The following is a 13,652-nucleotide window of genomic DNA, read 5'->3' as shown; positions in this document are numbered from 1 at the left end:
TGCGGACAAACACTATCACGGTAGTTAATTGTTGGCTATCTATTTGCATCCCATAAGCAGCCACTCAAGCTGCAAATTAGACAAAGGACATACACAAATGAATTAACACTTCCAGGTCTGTCCTTTACAGTGTGCACACAAATCTGCTGTGAACTCAGTAAAGACATCTACCCAGGATGCAAATGAGTGGCAGGCTTCTGGCTCATGGTCAACTTCCCATGTTGGGGGAGAAGAGCCTCAGAGTTTGTCAAAGCAGCAGCTCAATTCATACAACAAGCAAGACAGGTACAACAGAAACAAAGCATATCACTAATGTGACACGATCTTTGTGTATTGCACTGTTCCATCTCTCCCCATCAACCCTCCTCTGATCCAAGCCACTCCCACCATGGTGCCTAATCTAGGTCATTTGTTCAGCAAATTGACTACTATTATTCCTGTTGGCTCCAGAGCCCCACTGCCAGCCCTGCAACAGTGGAACCAAAGCCTCAAGCAGCCTCCCCAACACGTGCCCATGGCTAAATAGCCGTCTGCTTCACAGTCAAGCCACTCACCAATAAAGGATTTGGTTTCTTAAGCTGCAGGGTTGTTGAGAAAGGAAAACAAGCAGAGCTCGCCTCATTGTTTCAGGGGCACAGTCATTTTCCCAGGATTTAAATGAACCATACAATTTTTTGAGAGGAGTGGGGACTGCATTTTGGCACACATCTCAAAAGCTGGCTGCACAGCAGGGCTACCACTGCTACTGCAATTAAACCCAAAGCCTGACGTGATTAGGGTCCTCAAGAAGGGTTGACTCAGCTAACAGGAAAGCAAGCTAGCAAAGGAACCGCTGCACAGAGCTGAATCGCAACCTTCAGAGGAAAAGGAAAAGTGAAGCATAAAAACATCCTCACATCGCAGGCTGTGGACACAGCTATTCCACGATCCATCCCTCAAGGCTGCGGGGAGCAGCAGCGCTCACAGCTGCTAACAGAAGGTATATAAAGATGATCTACTTGCTAACAGAAGGAAAGTAAAGATGGACACATGTCAAGTTGATAGACTGGCGGGAATGAATGATGTCTCACCCATCTGGATGGTCTGCAAACACAACTCAGGCATAGCTGCTCAACGTACTTTCTATTTCCCCCATTACAGCTGTCAGGAGAATAACGTAAATCAAATAGGATTCAAAGGCCAGTGAGGCTGCCCCATGGGATAACATGTTTTGTCTGGGTTCCAGCATTTCATGTAAGCTGCACAGCTTCTCCCCTTCATCTTCCTCATACTTCCATCCAAATGCTGCATGCTTTGCAGGGAGGAGGGGACCTCTGTATGGATGGCATGTTGGAAACCCTTCGAGAATTATACAGTCACAAGAAACCAAGTCAAGTCTTTGGATGCAGGCCCAGCCAACCCATCAGAGACTGCACAGTGCCGCTCTCACCGCTCCAGACCAATCCAGGAATAGCCATAGCAGGGACAGAAAAAAGATGCGTGCAGAGGAAATGCCCCAGAACAAGGTCCCATGTTGCTGGAAAAGGGCTCAGTGGCACTTGCTTCCAAAGCTGATTTGCTGAGCAAACACCAGCACTGCCAGCTTCCCAGTTCTCACAGGCAAACCATACAAGCCAGAAAACCTGAGATGAGCCTAGAAACTGAGAGTCCTCCCCCCCCCCCCCCCACGAAACAAGGCAACCTTTACTGGAGTTTTGGAAAGAACTGCCTTGGCTTTTAACCCCTTCCTTCGCAACCCCAGGGGGCTGCAACTGAGTCTCATTCAATGCAACGATTCCAGATTTCCCGGCAACCTGAGCTAACCATTCCAAAAGCAGGGCGGGGGGGGGGGGGGCAAGAAAAAGAGAGTGTGCAGTTGCCAACGGATTTCAATTTGCTTCTTTCACAGAGGACGAGCAATAAGTGGCTATGACGAGGCCGAGGCAACCGCCTCGGTCCGTCTTCTGCCAGCCTAAGCGCAGAGCCCTGCGTCCAGCAATACTGTGACGGCCCGCTCGCCACACTTCCCAGGCTGTCCGGAGCGTCTGGTTAACTTGCCCAACCTGTCCCTGCTTCTGCCTCCGGCTGCTTCCGACGAGGAGACGGCAAGAGAAAAGTCCTTGGCAGGTGGCGGGAAACACACAGCAAGTGTTTCCTGAGTATCAGCGCGCTCAGGGGGCGCATTGGCGAGAGGCACCTGGAGAGCAGGCACTCGGCACCTCCGGCCGAGCGCGGAAGGGCTGGGCTCGTGGAAGCGAGCCCCTCCATTTCCGAACGGTGGGCTGCACGCTGCTGATAGCAGCTGCCACGGCGGCAGGACGCGGGAGAGCATCTCGTCGCTCGCGAGGTAGCCGCAGGGGTCTCCCAGCGTGTGAAGGTGGGGGGGGGGAGGCGGGAAGAAAGCTGGAGGAGCCGAGGGGACAAGCCGTGGCCAGCGGGAAAGGAGACGCTCGGACAAACCGAAACATGTAAGAGCGGGAGCAGAAGGCGACAGCACTGCGAGCGAGCAGGGTACGCGTCTTTGTGGCGGGGGGAGGGGGACTGATCTGCCCCATTTCTTCCCTCCCCCCTCAGGTGCACCAACGCCCGCCGAGGCTCAAAGGGGCATTCCAGAGATGTGCGATGCAATTTCTCGCCCCCCCCCTTACCTGCCCACGGTCTGGTTGGCGAGCTGCCGCATGCGGTTGAATTGCTTCTTCATGGTTGCGCCCTTGGCCAGAGAGCGCAGTGGGGCGGGTGGGGAAATCGGTGGCTATCCCGGGGGAAGCGGCGGGGGGCGGGGGAGGAGGAAGGCGGTTACATGGCCCTTCTTCTGCAAGGTAGGAGGTGGGGGAGGATTCTAGCACTGCAGCAGCGGCGGCGGGAAAGAAGGAGGGGGGCAGCCCCCAGTCAGCAATATCGCAGCCTTCTGCATCCTCCGGGTGCGCAGCAGCGGCGGCGGCGGCAGCGGCGGCGTCGCTTCCTCCTCCTCGCTTTCTTCTCCCTCACTAAGCGCCGCCGCCGCGCAAGCACGCCCGGCCCGACTGCTCAGCGCCGCGGGCTGGCCATGCTGCGCCTTGCCCCCGCTCCCCGGTCAGCGGCGATCCCGCCTTCTTAAGTGGAAGAGCGGCGGCGGCGGCTCGGACTGCGGCTGCCCAGCCTGGGGCGCTGGGAGCTGTAGTCCCCTCCTATTCCGTTCTCCTCCTTCCGCTGTGGGAAGCGTGGGGGCGCTGCGGAGCATCGCGCGGCGGCGGCCCCTCTCAACCAGGGCGACGCGGGAGGGAAGCGAAAAAGGAGGCAGCGCCGAGCATCGGTGGCCTCATTCGGCGGGATCGACCTCCGCCCGAAAATAGCCGGTTCCTCCGGGCTGGCAGGAAGGAGGCATCTCATTCAAAGAGCGAGCTACGAAGAACACGGTGATTCCAGCCACTCTGGTACTTATTCCCGGTGTGCCCTCGTTTTCTCTGATGCAAGCTAGAGATTTTTAGCCTCGCCTGACGTCCCCGCATTCAAAATATTCCTAGTCTGGCCACTTGGGACGTTAGTTATGTGCAGCTGCCCGAGTAGGTAACCACCGTGGAAAGAGGCAGAAAAACGGAAAGCTAAGGGTGGGTTATTGGGACTTCTCACCAATGTGATCGCCGTTGTAGTACCACTAGATAATTGCAGACTCTTAACTTCTTCCGATGGTCATTTGTATCGCTTCAAAATGTGTCAGACCAGTTTGGTCGCGTTTGAGGGCTCCTTGTTTTGCAGTTTGAACCCCAGGAGTTCTGTCCTGATGATTTTTCTCATTTACTTTGTCCTAGATTTTTCTCCTGATTTTGCCTTTTAACGCTACTGCTGCTGGTCTGCCCAGACAGCGTTCTATCTCTAGAAAGCAGTGATAGACCCTTTTCTCCTAATTATTGCATCTTAAGATTATTGCAAATGATTGCAAAAGTGATGTTGAATGTAATAAACAATTAGAAATTCTCTTGTCTTTTAATGATGCTTAAAATCCTGTTGCCTAAGCCAACAGTAGCTCCAGCCTTTCTAACCTATGGCTATTTATAACAGCAGTCCCTGATGAAGGCAGATGCCTTCAATGGTGGTTGTATAACTCTTCACTCCTTTCCCCCTTAAAAAATAATAAAAAGGGGGATGAGGCTGTCAAATTATCCTTCCTGTTCCTGAAGCTGCTACTGACCAGCAGGCAGGAAGAGAAGAGCAGGTAAAGGAGAAAGAGCAAGGCTAGGAAGGGGGAGAGGCGGAGGGAGGGAGAGTGTGAGTGTGTGAGTGAGTCTCAAGGCTGGCAGCAGAGAGAAACAGGATGATAAAAGTGTGTGGGGGGAAGAAAGAGCAAGGCTAGGGATGAGAGAGAGAGAAAGGAGAGAGAGAGAGAGCAAGGCTAGGGATGAGAGAGAGAGAGAGAGAGAGAGAGAGAGAGAGAGAGAGAGAGCAAGGCTAGAGGCTGGGAGTGGAGAGAGAGCGAGCAACCACAAAGAGAAATGTCTGTGTGGATGCATGTTACCACCACAGCCTTTATGTTGTAAACCTCCCGGAAAACTCCAGTTACTGGGTGGTATAGAAATAAAATAAAATACTGCCACTAACAGTGTGACTAGCCACACTCTCCATGGGGCCCATTTTGTGCTGGAACCCACAGTAGTTCCTCAAATTGCCAAAGTATCCACAAGTCCAAAAAGGATGGGGACCCCAAACTATATGTAATCTCTAGTGATGATACTCTTCTTTCTGTCTGTGAATCTATTCTTCATCATTGTAACAAAGAGGCCTGACTTCAGCATGCTGGCCAGTAAAGGCCTGCATCCTCCTACTGAGGATGGTGCCCCCAAACACACCATCTGACTAGGGAGGTCTGTGGCTTAGGTGGCAGAGCCTCTCCTTTGTTTGCAGAAAGTGCCTAGTTCAGCCCCTGGAATCTCCAGGTAGGGCTGAGAACAAAAACTCCACTTGAAAACTTGAAGAGCTGCTGCCAGTCATTGTCAACAATATCAGGCTAGATAGGCCTATGGTCTGACTCAGTCTAAAGCAGCTTTCTATTTTCCTTACTTGACTTTGAATTCTATCTCAGCCACCAATTCCATTGGGAAAGCACACTGTTTCAGCCTCAGTGGTCCTTCAGTAAAATGGGCATAGCATTACATCTCAATTAGGGCTATTGTAAATATAAGGTAGAAATAAAAATGTAATTAGGATACCAATTAGTTTAGAAGATATTTTTTCATAGAAGATAGATTTTTCAAAGGCATGATTTTGTGGGATGGTATCCCTGATTACTGTGTAGGGGTGCAAAAACTGGGGTGGTTCCCTGTTTACACAATAGGGGTCCAGTTGGCAAGAAGAAAGCTGGCAAGAAGAAAATGGATGCATTTGAAGCATGATGCTGGGGGAGAAGTTTCAGAAGGGCGGGGGGGTACAAGAGTAGGATGACTGAGGGAAGTGATTGGTTGGTGTGTGAGAGTGTGGGTGGAGCTCGGAAGTGTGTGAATTGAGGGAAATAGATGCATTCAGTCTGTCAGCAGGTAACAGTTGGAGCTGTGGCAGAGTCCAAAGAGGCAGTCTTCCCATTAGAATTCCAGATAGTGCTGTGGAAGCTTTTTAGGGTTCATAAGGAAAGGGAAGGGAGTGGAATACTTGGAAGACGTTAGTGCCTAGGGAACGGCAAAACCAAACATTGGCACATATTACAAGGGTGTGTGAGAGAAGCTGGCAGAAACCTAAGTGCAGTAGGGAAAGCTTAAACTGAGATAAATAGAAGAAAGATTGGTCAAAGTACATTCAGAAAAGAAAGGAGGAGTGTTTGTGAAGGGAAAGAGTGAGATACCTCAATCAGAAGTTACTATATGCTGTTTCATTCACTAAGGAAATAAGTAATCAACACCTTGAAACAAGTATGCTTATTGTGCAAATAACGTTTTATTGTTAACTCAGAGTTGTAGGCTGTTTGAATATCAGTGTCTCATCCTCAGGACCATGTCCAACAAAGCGGCCTTATAGCTTGGGCACAATACTGTGGGAGAAGTTAATTAATAAGACTGAAATTAAATTCCTGGTAGCAGCGTTACAAACCCAGAGAAAGAGAGGGAAATATGAGATAGTTAAAGACACTCCATATCCAAACAAAATATAGGAGTGTACTTGTGACACCCTGGATCAACAGAAAGATAAACAAGTGGGTCTTAGATCAAATCAAGTCAGAACTTGAACCTGGAAATAAAAATGATGAAACTGAGAAGCACATTGGAGCACATCTTGAGAAGGCAAGACTCACTGGAGAAGACAATCATGCAAGGAAAGTTGAAAGCAGAAGAAGAAATGGAAGACCGAATGCAAGGTGGATAGACTCCATAAAGGAACCCACAGCCTTGAACTTAGAAGAGCTGAGCAGGGCTATCATGGGTAGGATGTTTTGGAGGGCTTTCATTCTTAGAATTGCCAAACTCTTATCTCCCAAATTGTCAACATTTTTCTGAAACAAAGGCTCAAAAATGTCAATTAAGATATAGCACTTCCATAACCACACATGCTGTGTATATGTGTGTTTGTGCCTACAAACCCCATGGACACAAGAGCCATCGCACACATGTTGTTGAGACAAAATGTTGGTCAATGCAGCACCTTCCTCTGCCTAGTGCTCCCTCAACTTTGTGGAGGTGTGGAATCCCCTTTGCAGACCAATAGTCCTTATTTCCCCATGCATAATCAATCAAGGTGCCAGGCAATCAATTTGAAGCAACATTCCATGCAGCTGTGGAAGCAAGAGCAAGGGCATTTATCCTCCCACAGTACTAACCTGTCCCCCTTTCCACCCTGCAAAGCTAATGTGGCTTTGGCTCTGTAAGAGGCGAAAGGCCGCACTTCATGCTTCTGGGGATGAGTGGAGTGTTAGGACCTAGCACTTCATTGTTATATTAATCAACAGAAAGGTTCTAGCTGTAGGGATGTGCAAGTAATTATCTGAACATTCTGAGTGTTAAGGAAGAGGGAGGAGAAATGAAATTGCACAGCTGTGGGTGCTTATTTTCTGCAGCTGATTCTGGAATCTGGGTGGTGCCAGTATCCAGCATACCTGTGTGGTGGTATTTCCCACTTTTCATTTACTGCACCGGTCTATACTAGTTAACATAGTAGAACAAAACCCAAGTCCAGATGAGATGTTAGAATATGAACAAATGCATAGGGCAACAGAGGATTAAATTTGTTTCAGCTAATTGCAGAGTTGCCTTTCCAGAGTAAACCCCATTTCAGCATCTCACTGAGCAATCCTAACTATGTGTAGTGGGGACGATACACGGCTGCTTTCCTGCCGTATCCTATACATTCACATTCTGGGGGGCATGGAGCAAACACCCCACCCAGAAAAGCTCCAAAGGCTGCAGAATCAGCAGTGCCCATGGAAACATCACCAAAGCCCATCAGTCAGAGGATTCCAGCAGCAATGCCCGCAGGCTACCTATACAGGGGGATGCATTGCACGACATGGAGACCTTCACAGTGGAACAACCCACAGTCAGTCTCACTTTGGGATGTCCCCCAACTCTTTCCCCCTTGGCCTTCCACCTGGTCCGACAAGGGACTTGGCAGCTAAAGCTACCTTGTCTCCTTCCCCTCTGATTGTATGTTGCAGCTCCCCTCCACCCCCAGACTGCTTTTCACAACCTCAGAGTTGACAGCCCTCCAAAATGCCCAAGTGGCACAATGCTGCAAGTGGCACATAGGAGGTGCCGTCATTGGTCCACAAGCGTCTTTTCAAAAGATACTTTTTACATACAGGAAACTTGCCTGAAAGGGCTCATGATCAGCACAGGGGACAGCAAGTCACTCGACAACCACGCCACAGCATGCTTGGACATCAGAGGGGGAGCTGTTGCTGGCTGTGTCCTGGGCAAGCTCAGCGAGGCTGGCAAGGGAGATCTGCCAAGTGGGTTGCTCACCACTTCCCTGCGCAATACCTAACCCCACCTAGTAGCTCGTACACACAGTGGGTTGCCATGCCATGTGGACCCACTCAACGCGGGAGGCAGTGAATGGAGCTCAACAGGGACAAGTCCCCGGAACAGCTCGTGTCACCCTGCTGCCGCCAGTTCCCAGCTGCCTCTGCAGAAAGGGGTTTGCGTGTTGGAGAACCACATGGAAAGAGAAGACGGGAGAGCCCTGTGCTGCACGGGATAGGGAAGCAGGACACAGCAGAATGGGCTCTACCCACTGAGGTTTGACATGCCTGGCTCCGAACGTCTGTACTGGGTAAGCAAGAGATATCCCTGGGCTTGAACTGGTCCTGACGGCATCCCAGAGGAGCTCTTTGCCATAGCAGCAGGCAGGAAAGAGGCCCAAGGCCCCGTCACAGTGCCCGAGTGCAAGGCAAAAAGAGGAGCTCAGGCCTTGTGCTCCTGCCCAGGTCTTCCCTCCAGGGCCCCCTGAGTTTAAATCCAAGGCACAGCCCTGCTCTGGGAAATGAAGGAGGAGCCCGCGCATGCAAGCACAGCTGAATGGGTTGGAAACTGCATGGGACAATAGTCTGGCTCCTGCTTGGCCCCAGTAGCCCTTTTGGCCCATCCCTCTCCCTAGCAAACCACAGAGTGCTCTCCTTCTCTACGCCACATCCAAGCAGGCCTCGTGACTCCTCCTCGGAAGCTCTTCCTTCCTCATCCCTGCCTGCCTGCCTGCCTGCCTGCCTGCCTGCCTGCACCAGTCGCCTGCCCTCGTACACTTTGGCGGTAGCACCCATCCAATGTGTGCACTCCCAGTACAGAGGACTAGACTAATCAGGCAGTCGAGGGGCCGCTACCCCTGACCCTACCGAACTCCTCACACCCCCTAGAGGCATCGCCCATGGTCAGCTGAAGCCAGCTTAAGACTTGGTTGTAGGTGCAGGCTTCCATTCTGCAATTCCCTTGCAAAAACAAGCAAGACCTGCCCCACTCAGCTTATGTAGTGGAATGGATTCTGCATGGCAATCATCCAGTAGAATTTGACCATAAAGCTAATTCTATTCAGAGCATCCTTGCCTTCTCAGAGAATGAGCAAAGCACTTCCCCCAGCACAAAATCTGGGGAAGGCCTTTTTCCTTTATGCTATCTATTACTCACATTCATTCACATCAATTGCATTGCCCCCCCCCCCCCGGGTGATATATGTTTTAGCTCAAGGCCCAAAATATTAATTTCAGTGTATTTTTGCAGCAATGATGCTGAATGCTGTTATTTGTGACAGTGTTCTAGGAGATGACAAATGTTTTGCACTTCTTTGAGAGCAAAGCATGCGAGGCATAATTGAAGTGAGAAAGACAAACATGCTATTTGCCTGAGAGACTTGAGGAAGTCCCTCAAGGGTTGGGCCAAGATGGACTGAAATTCCATGAAGCAAGCCGTAGGATCTACACCAACGAAAATGGAACACAGAGCTCTTTGAAAAAAGAAAATAAAAGGAGAATGTATCATGTGCTTCTGTGCTTCCTTCAGAAGCTCCACAGTTCTATTGAAAAGAAAACTTTCTTACGCAGCAAAGGGATCGCTGGCAAGGAACAGAGGAGGGGAGGGGGATCTGTCTTACTGAAGTTAGAACCAGGGAAATCAGATAACACTCAAACAATTTGCAGCACCAGAGGAGATGATGGAGTGCCGTCATCCAGAAACATCTTGGAAAATAGCTTTGCTGAAGCAGGGCAGTGGGCCTGACCAAAGCATCTGCTGTTGTGCTGCTGGTGGGGCGGGGGGGGGGGGCAGTTCCAGGGAGGTCTGTCAGACTCCCTCGACCACAGTGGCAAATATCTTGGCAGGAGCAGCCGGTGACGCTCTTTGGAGGGCCCACTCAGCTCCTGGCAGGGAACAGGGAGTGGGCATTTCACCACTCTCCAGCTCACCTCACGGGAAGGCTGGCCCTGCTGCTGGGGGATCGCAAAGACAGCCATACCCCTCTGGGTCAGGGAATATGCAAATGTGTATGCAGGCCCTCAATGAGGATCTCTGCTGAGACAACACCCGTGGAACTGCTCACGTTTCAATAATCCTATAACGCTTACCCCAAATACTTGCAGCAAAACAAAACAAAACACAAAACCAAACCAAACCCTCCGAGAAATAGTAGAAAACAGTATACTTTGCATTATATATCTTTATATGGTTGATTTAGCAAAGGCTTTTATATCATCAGAAACGTCTGGAAACTGGAAATTACATTTGCAGAGTGCTGAAGTAATGTTTCCATTTTTTCAGTTGGTGGATGTGATTATGCTCCATGTGCCAGACTATATGTTCAGCAAATGACAGAACACAGAACAAAGTACCTGAAAGTAAACAAAGCTTTCTAGAAAAGGAATTTCATATTGAGGCATTAGAATACAGGTCAGGAGTATGGGCAGATAAGAGCACATGCTCATGCAAAAGGCCAAAATCCAAGGAGAACTGATAAATGGAAGCAGGAGGAGGATGAAAAAGCAAGGAGCCCTAAAGATTGCAAGCTGTTTAGTATTAATGTAGTATTAATGGCATAATCCTATGCATGTTTAGACAGAGAAAGGGCCTCAGCTCCCAGCATGCTTCAGCTAGAACACCTGTACCATTTCAGTGATGGTTTATAGGTTAGGTTTGCTTGCTTGTTTGTTTTTAACCCGAGGCTGTTAAGTGGCTCTTCACCTGCCCCCCCACCCCACTTTTTTTGGTTTTGTTGCAGAACTGAGATCCAGGCAGTACACCACTTTCCTGCTACAGGTCCTCTAGATCACACTACGGTATAGCAGAATAGTGTAGCTAGACAAGAGGAAATTGTGCTTCTTCTAATGTTCATGATTAAATGTCACATTTTCCCTCCTCTTAAAAATAAAAAAAAGCTTGATGAAAGTACTGGTTAAGCACGGAAGCAAAACGAGATGGTCACAATATTGTTTAAAGAACCAGCAAATAACTGTGAGTAGAGAATGACAAGCACATGATAAATGCCTCAGGCAGGACAGCCCTCAGTGCACTGGAGGGAGGTGCCCTTTTCACTGGATACTCACAAATTAATGAATGACAAACAACTGAGGCAAACTTTCACCCCTCAAATTTCTTCTCACAGTATGGAACTAACCTGTCTTTCGCCAGTCTCTTTTTTTACAGTGCACACCACTTCTTCTTGCTGGGCCTGCCTTGTCAATGAAAGTCGAAGGCAGAAGAGAAAGACCAACCCTAAAACAGACTGACTCCATAAAGGAAGCCACGGCCTTGAACTGAGAGGAGCTGAGCAGGGCTGTGATGGGCAGGGCAATTCTGGAGGGCTTTCATTCACGGGGTCCCATAAGTCAGAGATGCCTTAACAGGCCACAAGACCAACAGTGTGCCCTTTTCTTCCTCCATTTGAGGCATCCTCTGCCACTCATTTTATTGACGAAAGGGTCTGTCAGGATGCCACATGCTGGTCCAGAGAGTAGGTACTGGGGCTACCACCCCCATTCACCTCAGGCAGCTGGACATGCAGCGTTTCTCAGGAAGGGCCCCATGAGTGTGCAGCTTTATGCTTGTTCATGGGACTCTTTCCTGCCATCGGGAATGCTGATGGGCACCTGGCCCCAATTGTGAGCAAGAGCCCTACATGCTTGCAGGTTGGGAACCTTAGCCCTGAGGAACGAGAAGAGGTTGCCCTTGTAATTAGTTTAAATTCAGCAGTGTGTGGAAGCTGCCTTTTGGGGTAGCTGTTTTTTCCTTCTTAGAAAGGTGGAAAGGGCCCCCTCTGAAGGTTGTGCTGCAATGGCATTTGGCCAACAGAAGCTGCGCTGCTGAGCCCGAGCCGTCAGACATCGTCAGAGCTTCCTCCAAGAGCTGTTCATTGGTGGGTTGCTGTTGGATTGGATACAAGGGGGCATCCAAAGGAAAGGGCAAGAAGAAACCTGCACTTCTTGACACAAATGCAGGCTGCTTCTGGCTGATCAGCACCCTCAAGCCAGAGCTGTGGTTCACCACCTTTACTACAGAAGACTACCACAATTGCAGCTCACTTTGATAATTACAGTGTCTTGGACATAGCAGAGGTGTGAGACAAAGTGGTGGGAAGCTCAGTTTATATCCCAGAGAATACACATTTCCTGATCCTGAATAACAGCTACTTGGAAGGGGGAATCTCATCTTGACCTAAGGGATCATTTCCCTCTCACTTGGAATGACACCCCGCTTCCCCAAGACTCCCTGTTTTCCATGACAGCAGAGGAGCTGTCCCCTAGGAGCCGGGGCCTGCTCTTTGGCCCTCCAGGATCTCATCAGCCAGCCTCTTCAATCATCATACATGTGACATTCAGTGCAATGTACAGCCCCCCCCCCCCCCCCCGGTGTCCCTGCTGGCTTTCCACCTCCATCCCTATTGTTCCTGTTGCTTAAATCGCATTATTGGCCGTGTTTATCTAGAAAGCAACATTTTCCACTAGGAGAAGGTGAGGAATTTACTTTCAGTTACTAATTTACAGGCTGTGGCCACTTTCCAATGGGAAGGGAGAAAGAAATCCCGGCCCTGGCCTCCTAGCCCTGTTGCTGAACTTGTACAGTTTCTAAACATGCTGCCACTTTGTCACTGGGGATGAGATGCATCTTCACTGGAGCCCCTCACACCTGCAGAACTGGCTCCCTCGCAAGCCTGCCCCCATACATAGTTCTAGGTAGGTTGCCCAAACTGCCGTTGCAGCCAAGCCCATCGGGTGGCCTTGCTTGGCAAGCGAGACAGGCGGTGGCTGAACCCTTGGTCTGCACCGGCTTCCAGTGGGTGGAAGTGCACGCTGAGTGCCTCCCCACTGCCCCTTGAGTGGCGCTGTTCAGTGGAGAGCACAGTAGACCATGGGTTGCTGGAGGGAGCAGCAGAGAAAGGGTAGGCGATTTGTGAGGAGCCGAGGGGGTGTGTGTGTTTTAAAACTAGCTGATAATTTGGCCTCTGGAAGTTGGAATGGCTCTATTTCTGTGCTTTAGTTTGTGAGCTTCTCTAAAAAGCACAAATGGAAGCTTTCCCTCCCGCTGTGTTTAGAAGCAGGCTGTTCCACTAGCTAGACCTGTACCATGACTTTTGTAGGTACAGAGCTATGTATGGCTTCTCTCCCTGCTTTTCTAAGCTCAGGTTTGGTTTAGTTTAAATATGGACTCCTTGTTTGAGCAGGAGTTCCTGCTGAATTTCCCCCGGGACTTAGATTCAAACTGTCTACTCGCTCAAGAGGACGGAGGCAACGGTATGAGATAAAAATTGGTTGAATCTCTGCCAGTCAGAACACACACCTTAACTGTAGAAACGTAGGATTATCATCAAAGCACCGAGGATTGCTATCCATGAAACAAACAGAGAGAATGATGGTTTTAATGTCTAATACTTGCTGATACCACTAGTGCAATGGGGTGGTTTGGTCTTATTTTGCTTGCATAGGATCCAGAGTAAATAGCAATAAGGCAGAAAGCCCTCTGTTTCTGCTTCTGGCAGGAGATGGAACATGGACTTACTTTAGTAAGCATAGTTAACTAATCTAAACTGATGATACCTAAGAAAATGCTTGGTTATACATTGATAAGGTCTCATCTAAGAAACTAATGCAGCCACATTCCCTGGTTTAGAATATTGGGAAGGTATTAAGCTAAGATCAAGCCATGATATCAATGTGTATTTCTTTCTTCAGGCAGAAAGACAGCTTGGGGATGTGCATAAAAAGAAAAGTTGGGTGTATCATTACAAATCTGTGTTGCTTT

At 49.5% G+C, this 13,652-nt stretch overlaps 1 protein-coding gene across 2 annotated transcripts in view; it reads right to left on the bottom strand.

Moving 5' to 3' along the window:
• Positions 1–2,712, bottom strand: part of ARHGAP44 (Rho GTPase activating protein 44) — a 115,280-nt gene extending 112,568 nt beyond the window's left edge. For both annotated transcript variants that reach the window (XM_044453921.1, XM_044453922.1), the window contains exon 1: positions 2,628–2,712. In XM_044453921.1, coding sequence (XP_044309856.1) covers positions 2,628–2,680 — 53 coding nt within the window. In that variant the 5' untranslated portion in view covers positions 2,681–2,712. The remainder of the gene's footprint in view (positions 1–2,627) is intronic.
• Between the last annotated feature and the right edge of the window lie 10,940 nt (positions 2,713–13,652).

Source organism: Varanus komodoensis, unplaced genomic scaffold, assembly GCF_004798865.1.
Source record: "Varanus komodoensis strain SLA01 unplaced genomic scaffold, ASM479886v1 scaffold7_1, whole genome shotgun sequence".
Taxonomy (NCBI): Eukaryota; Metazoa; Chordata; class Lepidosauria; order Squamata; family Varanidae; genus Varanus; species Varanus komodoensis.
This window is presented reverse-complemented; position numbering and strand designations above follow the sequence as displayed.